Here is a 16,770-nt window from a genome sequence, read left to right as displayed (position 1 = left end):
GATATTCTTATTCCATAGAAGAGTTAAGTAGTTTAGAAAACGCACAGAACTAAATTAGAATCAATAATCATCATAATGATAGTGAAACTGAGTAAATAAATCAGGACAAAAGGAATGAAGGAGAGGAATGTCTGAGACCTGATGGCAGGACACAAAGGCATGCAGGAGGTCCCAGGCACTTGTTAGAGGTGGTCTTTCTACATGTCGTATGTGTAAAACAACGAGCTTCAGTTTTGATGTAGGGGTTTTGTGATGTTCTGTTTATTTCAGCGCTCATGTTTGAAGCTGCTGGAAACCTGAACTCTCTCGAATGTGTCACATGCTACTGTGCTTTGACACCGCATCTTAATACTGAGGGGGCTGTAATCAGTAAGCCAGGGAATGTACCTCACCTTCATCCTTGCCCCACATCACTGCCTGTTGGCGGAAGGCCCGTTTCTTTTTCCCCGAGTCAGGTAGAACTTATAAAATATGAGGAAGGCGTTGCTTCATGGACTTACCTCTTCAAATAAACACATGTCACAAAGGGCCATGAAGCATGAGACCTGTGGTTAACAGCGAATACCTAAATTTAGGAACTTGAATTCCACTCAAGTGGAGCTGGAATGTGGGTAAATTTGACTGATACCAGAAGAGTAGTCAGAGAGAACCTTTAGAGCTTGTCAAAGAAAGGCTTCGACTCTTCTGGAAAGGAATTTCAAGGCTCTTAGCTTTGTATGCAACTGCCATCCTGGTGTCCCCAAGGATGCCACGTCAGGGGTATTTTCTGCAAGCACTAGTTCAAGAGACCTCCAAATTTGAGGTTAACTCTTGGCTAACAAAGCTGAACCTATCCACTTCCTAAAGCATAATTACGATCCTGCGTGTGGTTTGACATTTGGCATCTGGCTATTAGGACAAGTGGTTAACATTAATCGCCTTTGCCGATTGCCACTAGAGCAAGAGTATAAAGGAGTTGGCAGCCAGTAGCAGGAACCAGTGACAACACTGACAATTATACAGAGGAAAACTATTAATTAATTTCTGGATGCTGATCTCCCCCCAAAGCACTTAAAATAATTAACTAAAAACATGGGCCATTTGGCTTTGTGATCTAACACTGTGAAAAATTATACTTTAAATCTTGCAGTATTATGATTACTGTAAATATCATGTATCAAATGCCTTCCTTTCATTAAAGTCCTAAAGGACTATTATAAATCGTCATGATTAAATATGCTTAATGTTAGAAAAAGGATGATTTTGCATGCCTGAGTAGGATGAATTACAGCATTGTGATTCTGAAAGATGACGCTTGGATATAGAAATGGTGAATGCTATAAACACAAGGGTGCATGAGCTGATTAGAAATGCAAACTCCTAGGCTTGGGCTTGAATTCTCTATTATCTTTCTGAAGATGATCTTAATTATCGATTTCTTCCACTCTTCCCTGCTATGGTACCCAGGAGTACCTGAGTTGCTTTTCTCACTCACTCTTTCTGATTACCTTAGTTTTCTTAACTTTCATTGTTAAGCCCTATTTTATTGTTCACTCTGTTCCCATCTCAAAAAAGATTGTCCAACAGTTTACATTTGCTCCCTGAAAAATCTCCTTGTCAAGGATGGAGAATGAGTGCACAGAGGGTCATTTTGTGGGTAGGCATCAGAGGCTACAGAGGAGTGCTCTTAAGTTCACATCTGCACATTTGGGCTCCCCTCAGAGACTGTCTCCAAGTTCAGTGCCACTCAGTGTTGGGTCGCCAGAACCAGCTGTCAGGTGTGCACTTCTCTTGGCTAAGGACAGAGGAATGCCACTACTATCACGCTTTATCTTATACTCAGCACTGCTTCAAGCTCAGCGCTGTTTATTTTGAGTAAGCAAGTTTTAATAAATTACCAGTAGTAAAATGTGGCTTATTATAAACTGAGAATTGAGAGAATTTATGATGCTATATAATCTGCTCACAAATATTTCATCTAATCTTTCAAATAATTTTTTTCCTCCCTTGAATCTCTTTGGTCATTGGCTCCTATTTGTTCCTTTTCTCTTTCTAGCTTTAATGGCAGTGCAACACATATATATAGTGGACATGTAAATAAGCAAGTATAATGACCAAGTTCCTGAAATGGGACATAAACTGCCCCCTGGAATCCTCTCTTGTACTATCTCCCAGTTATTACTCCTCTGGCTAAAAGGAGAAATAAAAGTCAGAACCACTGAAGCCAAGAGAGGTATCTTCATGGCCTTAATGTTAAAAAGTGTATTAAGTAAGATACAAAAAGCACTACCTATATAAAGGAAAAGATTAATAAATAATACTTAAGAGTAAAAATTCCATCTATAGATCCAATGCCATCCCAATCAAAATGCCAGCAAGTTATTTTGTGGATACGAACAAACTGATTGTAAAGTTTATACAGAGAGGCAAAAGGCCCAGAGTAGCCAACTCAATGTTGAAAGAGAAGAACGAAGTTGGAGGACTGATACCTGATTTTAAAACTTATCATACAGCTACATTAATCAAGTCAGTATGATATTGACAAAAGAATAGGCAGATAGATCAATGGAGCAGAAGAAAGAGACCAGAAATAGACCCTCATAAATACAGTCAGCTGATCTCAAATGAAGAAGAAAGGCAACACAACAAAAACAATCTGTTCAACAAATGTTTCTGGGACAATGGGACACCCACTTGCAAAAGCAAAAACCTAGACATAGACTAGGCACCTTTCTCAAAAGCACCTCAAAACAAATCACTGATTTAATTAATAAATGCAAAACCATCAGACACATAGAAGATAATGTAGGAGAAAATCTCAATGATCTTGAGTTTGCTGATGACTTTTTGGATACAATACCAAAGGTGCGATCCATGAAAGAATCAATGAGCTAGGCTTAAAAGACAAGACACACACTAGGAGAAGACATTTGTAAAATATATCTGATAAAGATCTGTTCTCTAAAATACACACAAAAACCCCTCTTAAAACGCAAAATGGGGCAAAGACCTTACAGACACTTCACCAAAGAAGATATACAGATGACATATAAGCACATGAAAAGATGCACTACATGACAAATCATGAAGAAAATACAAATTAAATAACAATGAGATTCTGAGAATGACCAAAACAGAACACTGACAATACCAAATGTTAGCTAGGATCTGGAACAACAGGAATTCTCATTTATTGCTGGCAGCAATGAAAAATGATGGAAGATGCATTGGCAGTTTCTTACAAAACTAAATATATAATATGTAAGATCCAGCATTCAGTCTTTGTTATTTACCTAAAGGAGATGAAAAGTTACATCATCACACAGATATTTATTTACAATTACTCAAACCTGGTAATAACCAAGATATTCTTCATAGGTGAATGGAGAAATAAATTTTGGTACATTTAGACAATAGACTGTTTGTTATTCAGCACTAAAAAGAAATGAGCTATCAAGCCCTGAAAAGACATGAGGGAACCTTAAATGTATTTTACTAGATGAAAGAATCCAATCTGAAAAGGCTACATAATGAATTATTTCAACTACATGACATTGTGAAAAAGGAAAAGTACGGATTCAGGAAAAAGATCAGTGGCAGTCAGAGCATAGGAGGGAGAGAGGGCTGAATAGGCAGAGCACAGAGGATTTTTAGGGTGATGAAGCTAATATATACCAGAATCATGAATACATGCCATTCTGCACTTGTCAAAACTCACAGATTGTGCTATACTAAGAGTGACTCCTAATGTAAATTATGGACTTGGGATGATAATGATGTATCGACATATGTTCATTGTTTTTAATGGATGTATTGCTCTGATGGGGGATGACAACAGGGAAGGCCATGCATGTGCCGGACAGGGGATACATCGGAAAGCTTTGTACCTTCCACTCAATTTTGCTGTGAACCTAGAACAACTCTAAAAAAAATTAAAGTTTATTTTCTAAAATTAAGAATTTCTGTTCTCACAAAGATGCTTTCAAGAAAGCGTGAAGAAGCGATTGAGTAGGAGAAATGTCTGCAGCACATGCGAATGACAAAGGACTCAATGCCAGACTATCTAAAGAACTACATATCAACAAGAAAAAGACATCTTGATAAAAATAAACATGCAAGTGGCAAATAAATATATGAAAGTGTTCAGCATCATTAATCATTAGAGAAACATAAATTAAAACATTTGCATCATGCCAATATTTTAACCACTAGAATGGTTTCTTTAATATAAGATGTTTTCTTTGATATAAGGAGGCTGATTCATAGTGGGATAGGGAGGGGGAGCATGGGAGGAATATTTGAACTCTAGATAGGACAGAGGTATTGGAGGGGAAGGGAGGGAGGAGGGGTTATTAATGATGGTGGAATGTGATGATTCATTATTATCCAAAGTACAGGTATGAAGACATGAATTGGTGTGAATATATTGTGTATACAACCAGAGATATGAAAAATTGTGCTCTATATATGTAATAAGAATTGTAACGCAGTCTGCTGTCATATATAAATAAAAAAAATTAAAAAATATTAATTTTTTAGTTGTAGTTGGACACAATACCTTTGTTTTATTTATTTGTTTTTATGTGGTACTGAGGATCGAATCCAGGGCCTAGCATGCACTAGGCGAGTGCTCTACCACTGAGCCACAACCCCAGTCCTAGAATGGTTATTTTAATTTAATTTAATTTTATTTTATTGATACCAGAGATTGAACCCAGGGTTGCTTAACCAAAGAGCTGTGTCTCCAGCCCTTTTTATATTTTACTTAGAGAAAGGGTCTTTCTAAGTTGGTTAGGACCTTGCTAAGTTGCTGATGCTGGCCTTGAACTTGCCACCCTCCTGCCTCATCCTCCCAAGTCACTGGGATTACAGGTGTGGGCCACCATGTCCAGCCTAGAATGGTTAAAATTTTTAAAAATGGACACTGATTGCATCCACTTGAAGGGGAAGCATAGCTGGTAGTATCTACTAGAGCCCAACGTAAGCATAACCTATGACATAATAATTCCACTCTGAGGGAAGTACATCCAACAGAAATGGACCCACAGAATGTGTGACTATTCTGGAGCAAAAGTGCATAGAGAAGCATTTTTTGTTGATATTTTCAAGAAGGTTCGGGCTAGGTGATCAAGATGTTACTTAAGAAAGGGCAATAATTCTGAAAGGGGCTCAGATCTGTCAAGGACTTGGTTGCAAGGAGTAATCAATGCCTATCTGATTCCCTCTACCTGAGGATAGAGCCAAGAGAGGTATCACCAGGCAGAGTTCAGCTCTCAAAGGCATCTCATCGGCCTCTTCTGTCTCTCCCTTTCCTTAGGAGCAGCTAAGTGCCTCTGAGCTGAAATTACCAATTTAGGGGGCCTTGCAATAGGGCCGAGTAGTCCTGACATCCCCAGGTACCTATTGCAACCTCAGAAACCACAACTCCCAGCTCCCAGAGGCCCTGGGTGGCCTTGGGGAAGTGGCAGGAATGAAAGGGGAAGGGACCACGCTGCCCAGGTTCTGCCTGCAGTGCTGGTGTGGGGAGCCCACACTGTAGAAGGGGTTAAAGATGTCCAGAGTCTCCCACATTGCTGGGAAAAGAGTAACTAGGTCTCAAATCCTTGCCTGGCAGTGTCATCCTCTCATTCTTCCCAGACACACTATCATTTAAGTATCACACTAACCCTGTTTTAATGCCAAAATACAGAGGCCCAGAGAATTTAGTTAACTTGCCTGATGTTATCCCCCAGAAAATAGATCTGAACTCACTTCTGCCAGTAACAGATCTCTGAACCAGATCACTCCTGTTAGTGATTACATTCTGGGTGGCTTATGAAGTTTATTGTTTCACAGTTCTGGGATCTAGAAGGACTGAGATCAAGGGGTGGGCAGGGCCGGGCTCCCTCTGAAACCTGTTGGGGAAAAGATGTCCTTGCATCTTTCTAGCTACCTATGGGGCAGAAGTCCTCTCCTCGAAGTTTCCTGGATTGTAGATGTATCCCTCCAATCCCTAACACATTGTCACATGGTATTCCAAACTTGTTATATTAAACCAAGGGTCTATCCTATCCAGTGTGACCTCATGTTAACAAATTATATCTGCAATGACGCTATCTCCAAATAAGGTCATATCTGGGGTACTGGATGTTAGATTTTAACATATCTCTTTGGGGAACAGGCTTCAATTTATAACACAGGAATAGGTTGGTTTCTTTAATCTTCTGATTTCTTTAACTTTATACCCCTAGTTTAAACTGGACAGGTGAGTATCTTGCCCAGACACAGACGTCATAAAGTGGTAGAGACAGATCTTGACTTCAAGATTAATACTCTCTGTGTTCCACCAGGTTCCTGTAGGAGGAACTGGCAAAAATGCCAGCAGCAAGTGAAGATGAGAATTTCATTAAAAAGTTAAGATAATGATGCATTATATGTAACTTTAGGGATTCTCTGGGATTATAGGACACTTCTACCCAAAGCAAAAAGAAAGGAAGAAAAAGGGTTGTGATTATAATAACTTTCAAATTCAAAGCCTACACCTTGAAAGAAATGCAGGAAGTAGCAAATGCACAGAGACAGAAAAAAACAAAGAAAAGAAAAAAGAAAGAAAGAAAGAAAAGAAAAGAAAAAGTCCCAGGGGACTCTGCTGTGCTATTTATCTGGTCAGGGGAAGACAGCTCTTTCTGGTGAAACTCACTTTTGTGGAGAAGAGTTCTTCCATAACTGGAGCAGGCAGGGTTTGCTAAAATAAACTCTTCTGAAGGCAATCAGAAGGCTTTCTTCCCATGAGGTCTTTCATTCTTGTGAGCTTTATTTCTCTGGTTCTCATCATGTTCATTATCGGTGGTAAATGCAGGGCTCCTGGTATTATGCAAAAGTTTACCCCCAGGCTTGTCTGGTTACTAGGACACCCAAGATTCCAAAAAGAACCTGTAATTGTTTCTGGCACAAGGGTAGTGGGAATGTCTGTCTCTGGTTGCATGATATCTGCTTTGCCTTCGGGCTTTCAATTGTCAGCATTCCGTAGTAGGGCAGGTAGCCTGGGAGTGTGCTAATTAGATCAGGTGCTTGATCTTGAAGTCTGCACCAGCAACGACTAGGTAGTCGTCTTTGGAACTTTGAGCACTACCTGTCTTTCTCCCAGTCTGCACAGAATGTAATTATCTTGTCAGCCAAGAAGCCGTAGTGTACAGCTGAATGAGTGCTCAGCGGCAGTAACAGAGTGATAAGGGAAGACGAATGGACCCACAATGCATGACTGCCCCGAGACAACAAATGCACAGAGAGGCATTGGAGAATAGAGACTCAGAGAACAAAGAGGCTGGGTTGAGTATTTGTTACTGAGGATACTTCAGAGCTTCTCTTAATAAGATTACCCTGCCTTTACTGAGAGATTGTGGATCTTTGCTGGGGAAGGCAAGTTTCTCATCTGTAGAAAGCCCCTTTAAAATGGAAGCAATGTGGGGTTTGGTAGCAGCCTATGTGCTTTGCAAACCAACAGCAGATAATAAAATTTTGAAGGATGATAGTAGAAGGCGATGAAGGGGATAAGAAAACAGCAAGCAGGTGTGTGTGCGAGGACTGCTGAGGAGCTATCAGCCCTTGATATTCCAAGTGTGGCAGGTGGATTGGCAGCATCAGCATCTTCCTGAAGCTTGCTTAGAAATGCAGAATCTCAAGCCCCGGTCCAGACCTCCTGAATAAGAATCTACATGTTTATAAGCTCCTGGAATGGGTGATTGGATATGTCAGAAGAGCTTTAAAAAAAAAAAAAAATCTTGGTGCCTGGTTCTCAGCCCAGGAGATGATGATTTATGGATCTGGGAATAGCCTAGGCATTGGGTTTTTAAAAAGCTTGCTAGATGATTCTAATAGGCACCAAAGTTGGAGAATTGTAGGTGTACAAGGGTCTGTCCAAGAAGAATATGGAAATTTAGAAATTAAGCATTATTCTTTTAAACCTTCGTATCCATAATTCATATAGAGTTTTCAGCCTGTCACGCATCTATGACATGGACACTCAGCAACTAAAGTGGTATTTTTAAATGTCTGTGGCCCAGGGATTTGCACCAAGCTTTCTTTCCTTGGCCTTCAAGATTGAGGGGTCTGCTTCCAGCCCCCCTCTCCCATTTCATCTCCTTCTATCTTTGCTCATTTCAAGCTGATTGGCATTTTTCCCAGTTTCTCAAACACACTGACCACAGAATCCTTTGCTGGCTCAAGGCCTTTGCTCATGACTTCACCTCTTGAAAACACCTCAACCTTTAGGTTGCTGCCTCATTATTACTTCTTGAAAGGAGTCTTTCCAAAAAATCTCATCCAAGGGAGGCTCCCTCTTGCCCCATTGGTATTCTCAATTAATTCACACTACTTTCCATTTCTCTGACAAGACTATTAAGGTTATTTGGTTATTTGTTCACTAATTATTTCTTACCTATTTTTTATGCAATAGACTAAGCCCATGAAGACAAAATAGGATTTGATTTTTATTCTCCTGATGCCAAGCTCAGTGCTTTGCACACGGAAAGCACAAAAAATGAAAGTGCATGGACTGAATGGATGAAAGCAGGGATCAGCAACTATGGCCTGTGGACGGTATTTTTCCTCCACCTGTTTTTTGTAACTACACTCATGCATTTGTTTATGGTCCCTGACTCTTCACGCAACAATGGTAGAGTTGAGTAGTCACGACAGACACCATATGGCCCTCAGAGCTTAAATTACTGACTCTTTATGATACACTACAGATAAAACACAGTATGCCTGGTTAAGTTTGATTTTCAGAGAAACAATGGAAGTTTTTCTGGTATAAGTGTGTCCTCAATATACCAAGGGGCACACAAAGACTAAAAAGTATTTGTTGTTTATTTAAAATTGAAGCTTAGATGGGTATCCTATATTTTTGTGTGTAAAATTCAACAACTCTACAGAATGAGTAGATCAGCCACTGAATTAATGAATAAATTAATTAAAAATTAATTAATTTATTCATTAAAAAACTATTCAAATTCAACAAATGGCTTTCAAAATTTTTTTTTGTTTTCTTTCTGAAGATTCAGTATTGCAGGGGCAATAAAATATTAAATTATGCCATAATTAATATTAGCTCCATTTGTAGCATATTTGGGGCTCTCAGATAGTTGAGCATGGAATTAAAATATATAATACTCCCAAACTTTATGTTAAGGAAGTTGTCAATTTAATTTGTCCTCTGGGTGTTATTGCCATATGTGGCTGTTTTAAAGGCTGTACCATGTGGATAATACTTAGTTCCAGCTAGACTCTTGCGTTGTGGTCCAAGCTGGGGTGCGTTGCCTGTAAAGATAGCTGTAATTTGAGTCTCACAGACACTGACACATATGTGGAGTGGCCAAATGCAACCTGTGAAAGGCTGTAGGGGTAGGTTAGCGACTGAACCAGGAATCCTCTCTTCCTGTGGAACCCAGAGAAAGCAAGGAGAAGAGTGATTACAGTTTTGAGCACTTGCAGTTTAGAGACTATTCACAGATGTTAGAGCCCTCACCAACATGGGGCACTTTCCAGGATAAGAAAATGATACTCAAAAATCATGTGTTGTTTCTATTGAAGTAGAACATGGACACGTAAAAAAGTTACCACCATGTATTCTGTGAGTATGTTAAAGAGCAACCACCCAGGAGGTAAAAGTGAAGTACATGCACAGGTTTGGGGCCTGGTGATTCGAAGAGGGCAAGTTCGCGTTTACTTGAAAGCAGACACCCTCTAAGCATGGCAAATACGTTTGTCATTTTGTAGGATGACCTTGACTTCATCTAAAGTTATTCTTGTTAATAAAAATAATTGATGTATAAATGAGTACAATTTAATTTTTATGCCATTCTAAGTCTATAACTATATAAATTCATTAAAAATTTGAATGTACTTACTATGTACAGCATGATGCCAATTATGTTAAAATATGTAAATACATGCAAAGAAAAAGACAGGGAAGAATTAGTCTAAAAATGTCAACAATGGTTAGCTGTGTCTGAGGGGGTTAGTTTATGACTGATCTGTATTTTCTTCCTTATGCTTTTTAGTATTGTATTCCCACTGCATTTTTTTTTTAAACAAATGACATGTGTTAATTTTGTAACCAGAAAAAGTAACTGAAGTTTGTTTTGTTTTGGCCACATTTCTACTGGTGGGAGAGTAACTGATATAATCCTTTTGGAAGGCAACTCAGACAAACCCAGTAAAATGGAAGATGCCATTCCCCTGCGACCCAAGAACATCACTTATAAATGTGGATCTTTGACAAGAGAATATGAGTGCAAGGGTATGCACAACTGTAACATTTACAGATCTACACAGTTGGAAGTGACCCAATACCCTCAATCTCAGGAAGAACCTGTTGTGGTACCTATGCTGATCAGAGCATGCACAGTAGTGGAGTGCAATCCACGGGAGCTACTGGGGTGTCCATGGGTGAGCCTCAAACTCAGAGCATCAGCTCAGCAATGCTAATGTACTTAACAGCACAGAGCTGCACGCTTAAAAATGATTAAAATGGCAAAGTTTGTGCTATGAATATTTTACCACAATAATAAAATATAATAAAAAAAATCATTAGAATTCATAATAATACCCCTTCCCAGGATCAGTCACTGAATGTCAAAGCTGGCAGTGATCAGGCCCAGATTTTTAATAGTCAAAATCAAGTTGTAGAAATAAAATGTAAATTAAGCTTATATAAATTTAAACTTGTAAGCCATAACTACACAATTATTTTTGGCTGTACAAATGTTTTTAATAGCAAAAAAAAAAAAAAAAAGTGAGAATGATGAGTACCAAGTTGAGGAAGCTGGTTATCTCTATGGAAACAAGGGAGGCATAAATGGGCAGCTATACTGCAGGCAATTGTGATGTTTTCTTTCTTTAAAAGGCCTGAAGCAGATATGGTGGCAAAAGGTTAAGATTTGAAGAAACTTGGCAGGAGGTATTGGGTGTTGCTTATCTTACTCTGTTTTTTTTTTTTTTTGTATGCTCAAACTAGATCATCATAATGAATCTATGGCTTTTGTCGGTTCCCATGGCCGTTTGACTGGAACCAGAGAGAGTGATTACTGGAGATGGTAGCTGGTTTTAGACAGTTGGCCAAAGACTTAATGCTCCTTGGGTGTGTGGCCTCTTCTTACCACTCAGAGCTTAAATAATCCATAGGGCAGAATCAATTGTCTCTTTTGTTCCAAGTCAACACATGTTTAAATCGCTCTATTCATCTAAATTAACAGCAATAGTAAAGGACCCTAGGTCATGTGTTTCCTGGCCTTGAAGGACTCCGTCATTGAAAGGAAATTCATCTGTGGGTTCATCTGTCAGGCGGCTCTGCTCCACCCTTGGGCTCTGTGCTTTTAAAGTGAGGTTTAAAGTTGGTTATTTTATTGTAAAGGCTGTTGTTCTGTGCGTTAGTGTTTGGGAGTTGGCCTATGCTTTCCCTACAACAGTCAGGGTCCGGCTACAGTTTATCTCAGCTATAGAGTCAAATTGTCTGGATCCAAATCTTGGTTCTCACAAGCAACTTTCTTTGCTATTTTAGGTTCCTACAGCCATAAGATGGAGATTAAATGATAAAATGAGTGTGACACTCTTAATCCCCACCTAATAAACTCTCTGCAAAATCCCCTACTACGCTATTATTATCACAGTCATTGTTGCATGTCATCTCTGGCCCTCCGTCTTCACCCGTGTGAAGTGAAGGACTTAGTTCAACGTGATGATACTATTAGCCTCAAAAGCAGTTTTATGGTTGCCAATTAATCTGCTGCTCCAGAATCAAAAGGAGTAACAACACTGACACACATGAATACTCTGGGTCCTCAGAAAATCTCTACCACGGGGTTTTGTAGCAGAACACTGTCTCTAAAATGCCCATATTCTGTTTTTTTTTTTTTTCAGGCAAGTTATTGATTTCCAAATCTGTAAATGCTCTATAAGGACCCTTGAGGCAGGGACTGTGTCTTATTGTCCACTATAATCACCAGTGCCAGCCTGATTCATGGGAGGTACTCATGAGATGTTGGATGAATGAATGAATGAATGAATGACTACGCAGTTGGTAGCATCTTGCTGCAATGATACACTGGATATTGCAGGCATTGGGTGAATCCTGAAACACTCAGCTCATGTATTGATAAAATATCATATTTCTACATGGGTTGGCCTAAGAGGGTATCTCATGAAGGCCTTCCTTTAAGTCTGTCCCTTCCTCTTCCTGAGTGTGTATTTTCTGGATTAAGAGGATTTGGGTTCTTTAGGAGAAAAGTACTACGTGTGATTGAAGTGGTGAGTACTGATGGTTTTTCATGGGTGGGATTTACTAATTAGCCTGGAAAACACTCCCAACAACTCTGAATGATAATCTGAGGATAGGAGTTTCATTTCCAAATCCTCCCTTTCTGAGGGATGTTTTCACTAATGAGGAAAGTGTAGGCAGCTGGCACTTCTCAGTCTTTCCTCCCAGATATCATCAATTCAGGAGAAATCAAAATCTTTTCCATTACATTTGAATTAAGAGCAATTTCTTGCCAGGCACTGTAGCATACACCTATAATCCCAGTGAATTGGGGGACCAAGACAGGAAGATTGCAAGTTTGAGACTATCCTTAGCAATCGCAAGACTGTCTCAAAATCAAACATAAAAAGGGTTGTGGATATAGCTCAGTGGAAAATCACTCCTGGGTTCAATCCCAGATGATTTTATTTTCACTAAAATCATCTCTTTTTTTTCTCTTGCTACAGTGTAAAGTTCAAAAGAGGCAGAAGAAGGAAGAAGGGTGAAATAATAATGAGGTTATTGATTCCTGAAAAATTGAAACTTGAGTACAGTGTATAATTTTCATGAGCCACAAAAGAACATTGGCTTGTGGCATATTGTCGCTGCTCTTCCAGCTTGTTTTTAGATCTAATAGTCTGATGAAGGCGGGTAATTGCTCAGGGGTTTTCCTCTCGTGGCCCAGTAGCAAGGCTGTGGAGCTTTTCCAGCCGGTTGTCCTAAGACAGATGGCAAAGTGTTGCTTTCCTCTTTGGTGCCACCTGGGTCCAGGGTGGAAGGTGGAAGAAGAAACAGCCTGGTCTGCAGAGGGTCCTAGTAATGGTTAGGTGCCCTCCACCTGCTCTGTGGACCTGGGCTTCCTCAACTTTGGTAAGTATTTATCACACAAAAACCTCAAATCACTAGTTGGAATATTTGACCCAATTTTAGAAAAGGTCAGGTGCTTTTATTGAACTTTTTATTCATTCAACAAATACCCTGTGTATCAAGAATTGCCTTAAACAGGAGGATGAGCAAGACCCACCATACTCTCATAATTAAGGTGATAATTGAGGGCTTTTTGTCTTAGGAAAAAAGAGCACTTTAATGGTGTAAAAATCTGTTTGTACCCTTGTTTTCCCATATTTTAGATATATTACTCTGTCCTAATAACCACAGAAACAAGACCCTCTGCAGCCCAATTAGAAGTTGAAGTAAATTGGAAGTAACTCTCCCAATGAACTTCTTGTTTATTTTCTGGGTGCTGGGTTTCCACATCACGTCATCAACACCAGGTCATATAATAATTATTGCTATTAACTTCATAAAAATCATCTTTTCCAGCCAGATGCAGACATTTTGAAAAGATATAGGATATGGTAAAGTCTTGCAAATAACCTGAGGTAATTCATAACATGATTTGATGATGTAGTGAAGAACAGTGATTTAATTGCTTTTTATCTCACTATCTCACTAGGAAGGAAAGACTAGTCAAATTAGACAGCTGGGGTTTAGTGGCCTGATACTATCTTAATGTAAATTAACAGTAAACATTTAAAAACAACAGAGAAGATATAAACATTTTTTTTTTAACTTGAGTAATTGAATCCTGATTCAAAATGGTATTTAGCACTAGAATGTAATATACTACCTACTGCTCACTCAATTATCTATCATTATCTTTTGAACCCTGTAATTGGACAAACAGGAAACTATTCATAATAATAAGTTTGCTCAAAACCATCAGTTTGCAGGAGTCTGGGGTGCACACTGTAGTCATACTGCTGAAGATGAAACTGCTTACTGTACCCTTTCCATTGTTTGTTCCTCTGTTACAACAACATAGAGCAACACCGTGCACCTGGGCAGTCCAAAGCATCTTACCAAAATTATTGAAAAAACAAACAAACAAAAAAAAAAAAACGGTCATTTTTCCTGCATTCCATGAGTGGGCAACATAAATCTTATGTGCTGCAAGACAGAGCCGCCATTGAACCTGATCATCCCCTGCTCACTGCGCAGGCACGGAGCTATGCTTAGAACTCGGTGAACAACTGGCCTTCTGGAATCTTCATTAGATCTCAACACTTAGTTGCTTTATTTATCCTATCACTGGCTTTATTTTTCATTGGTTCTTTGGTGGTTATTTTTCTTCTATCCAAACACCAGTTTGCACCGGACTCTTGCACACCTAGGGCTCCTTCTAAGAGATTTAAATTGAAAGGCAGCGCGGCCATTATTGGTCTATTTTCAGTTTTCATTATCAATAAAACAAGAGATCAGCATTTTCATGCTGTGTGCAGCCTTCAGGGAAGTGCAATGTTGCTGTCATTATCTTTAGACCAGGCTGCTGCCTGGCCCCGATAATGCAGATGAAATGATGAGCCCATCAGAATAAAAATAAAATAATGAAACAACCAGAGTCATAGAATGAGTTGCCGACCGGGTCTGCTGCCTGGCTTCCTGAAAGTGTCCCTTTGAATTTAGTGGAGCCTGGATGGCAAAGACCACAGAACATGACATAATGAGATTAGTAGGCAGGCAAAATAAATGTCCTGCTGTTACATTACAGGCAAGCTTTAATCTGGTGTTTTCCTTGGAAATGATTATTTCTTTTGCATCAGGGGAACTGTGGATACAACTAGCTTAAATTCAACAGATTCTGTTTTGCCACATAGTTATTTTTCATCTTCCTCTGTCTTTTTAATAGCAGTTCGGGGGAGGCGTCTAAATGAGTTGTGAGTCTTAAAGACTATTACCAAAGTGAATTATGGGAGTCTGTGTTCATGATCATCAATCGTGTTCCCCAGACTCCCCTTCAAAGACAAGTTTTACGAAGCTCCTACTCCCCCTTCTGAGCTGGAGCCTTGCTGGGGAGGAGGTGTTGTAACCCCTAGGGTCCTCTCACTTTAGCCTTAAGGATCTAAGGCAGAATAGACTCACTATTGTATTTGGGGCTATTAAAAAAAAATCTTTACTGCAACTACTATTTAAAACCAGTGGAAACAGGTATCACATAATATAGAGCCTTAAGAAAATGCCCAGATCAGGTGAACCCACATGGTCTCTGAGCAGCTGGCTTGCAAGGGACTTCCTTGGTTTGCAGCAGAAGGCAATCTCACCTGGGAGTACAATACCCTCCTCTCATTAAAAATGCAAGATAGCATCTCCTCCTGGATCCTTTCTACAGAACCTGATGCAAGTTCATGGCTGAACTGTGTTTGGTAGTGAGTACATTTATTCAAAGGCTTCTGCTAAATAATCTGAGTTTCCCCAGCTCTGTGAACTCACCAAACAAATTAAGAGGTCCTTTCAAAAGGAATAAGAGGTCAGACTCTAGATTTAGGAGTATTTGACACTTCTGCATAGATGGCACAGATAATTTGATTTCCCCACATTTTCTTTGGCCCATTCTGAAGTCTCCTTCTTCTCTGTGAAACTTCAGATTATGAGTAGATCATTTCCTAGTACCTCAACTGACATCATTTGACATATATTTTTTCTTAGGCTGGAAAGAAACCATAGAAGTCTTTTACATTTGCATATATGTTTTGCTAATCTTTTCTATTGTTGTTGTCAATGGACCTTTATTTATTTATGTGCAGTGCTGAGAATCGAACCCATGCTTGCCTCACACATTAGGCAAGTGTTCTACTGCTGAGCTACAATCCCAGCCCCTGTTTTACTGTTTACATGGTGGCTTACAAACATCATTTCATCTAATGATACAATTCCCTGTTTGTAAATGGTGCTTCCATCTAAAGCCTTAAACTATAAATTCGAAATTTAATGGAGAAATGTCAAAGAATTTAAAGCCAATTCTCCTCCCACTTTCATTATTTTCTCTGTTCTGTTAACTCTCTTCTTGTCAGATGCAATAGTTGAAGAGGAGATAGACTAATTTCCCTCTAGGCAGGTGGTCCTGTGTTTACTAGTACTTTATTCCAGCTCACCTTTTTTTATTTCCATAACTTTCTTCCATGTTCTACCATGTCTGCCCTCACTCTCCACCACACCTCTGTTTTCTCATTTAAACTACAAAGTATAAATGAATCTACTTTGTCAAGTGCCCAGTGCATCCGGTGTGTATTAGGATTATCTAATGGCCTTCCTGTGCTTTGAACTCAGAGATAGTTTCATGACATCATCTCCCTGAAAGAATTTCTTAGATTTGTTTGCTTACCTCATATAAATGAACTTGTTCTTGGGTTACAGCAAAGATCAATAGCATGTTGTTTTGCACCAGTTTATCAATGAGTTGTCCAATTGTTGGATATTCCTAAAAGGAACATATAGATTTTAAGTATCACCTTAATAAAAGAATATAGAAAAATATTTTACTGAGTTAGACATTTCATTGCTCACAGGCCTTAATATATCACTCTATGTAAACAAATACACAATTAGAATTTTTGATTAGTTGCTTCAATAATTGTTTCCTAAATCTTAGGAATTCAATTAAATCTTAAGAGTTATTTCCTATTAATGTAGTGTATTGTGTACAATTTGAAAGATCACTTCTTACAGCATGTCATATT

General features: G+C 39.1%; 1 protein-coding gene across 2 annotated transcripts in view; it reads right to left on the bottom strand.

Moving 5' to 3' along the window:
• The window catches only part of Itgb6 (integrin subunit beta 6), a 120,927-nt gene that overhangs the window by 33,786 nt on the left and 70,371 nt on the right, over positions 1 to 16,770 (bottom strand). For both annotated transcript variants that reach the window (XM_076865655.2, XM_077110283.1), the window contains exon 9: positions 16,416 to 16,511. In XM_076865655.2, coding sequence (XP_076721770.1) covers positions 16,416 to 16,511 — 96 coding nt within the window. The remainder of the gene's footprint in view (positions 1 to 16,415; positions 16,512 to 16,770) is intronic.

This window comes from Callospermophilus lateralis, chromosome 9, assembly GCF_048772815.1.
Source record: "Callospermophilus lateralis isolate mCalLat2 chromosome 9, mCalLat2.hap1, whole genome shotgun sequence".
Lineage (NCBI taxonomy): Eukaryota > Metazoa > Chordata > Mammalia > Rodentia > Sciuridae > Callospermophilus > Callospermophilus lateralis.
The sequence above is the reverse complement of the archived record's forward strand: the minus strand, read 5'-3'. Positions and strand labels throughout refer to the sequence as shown.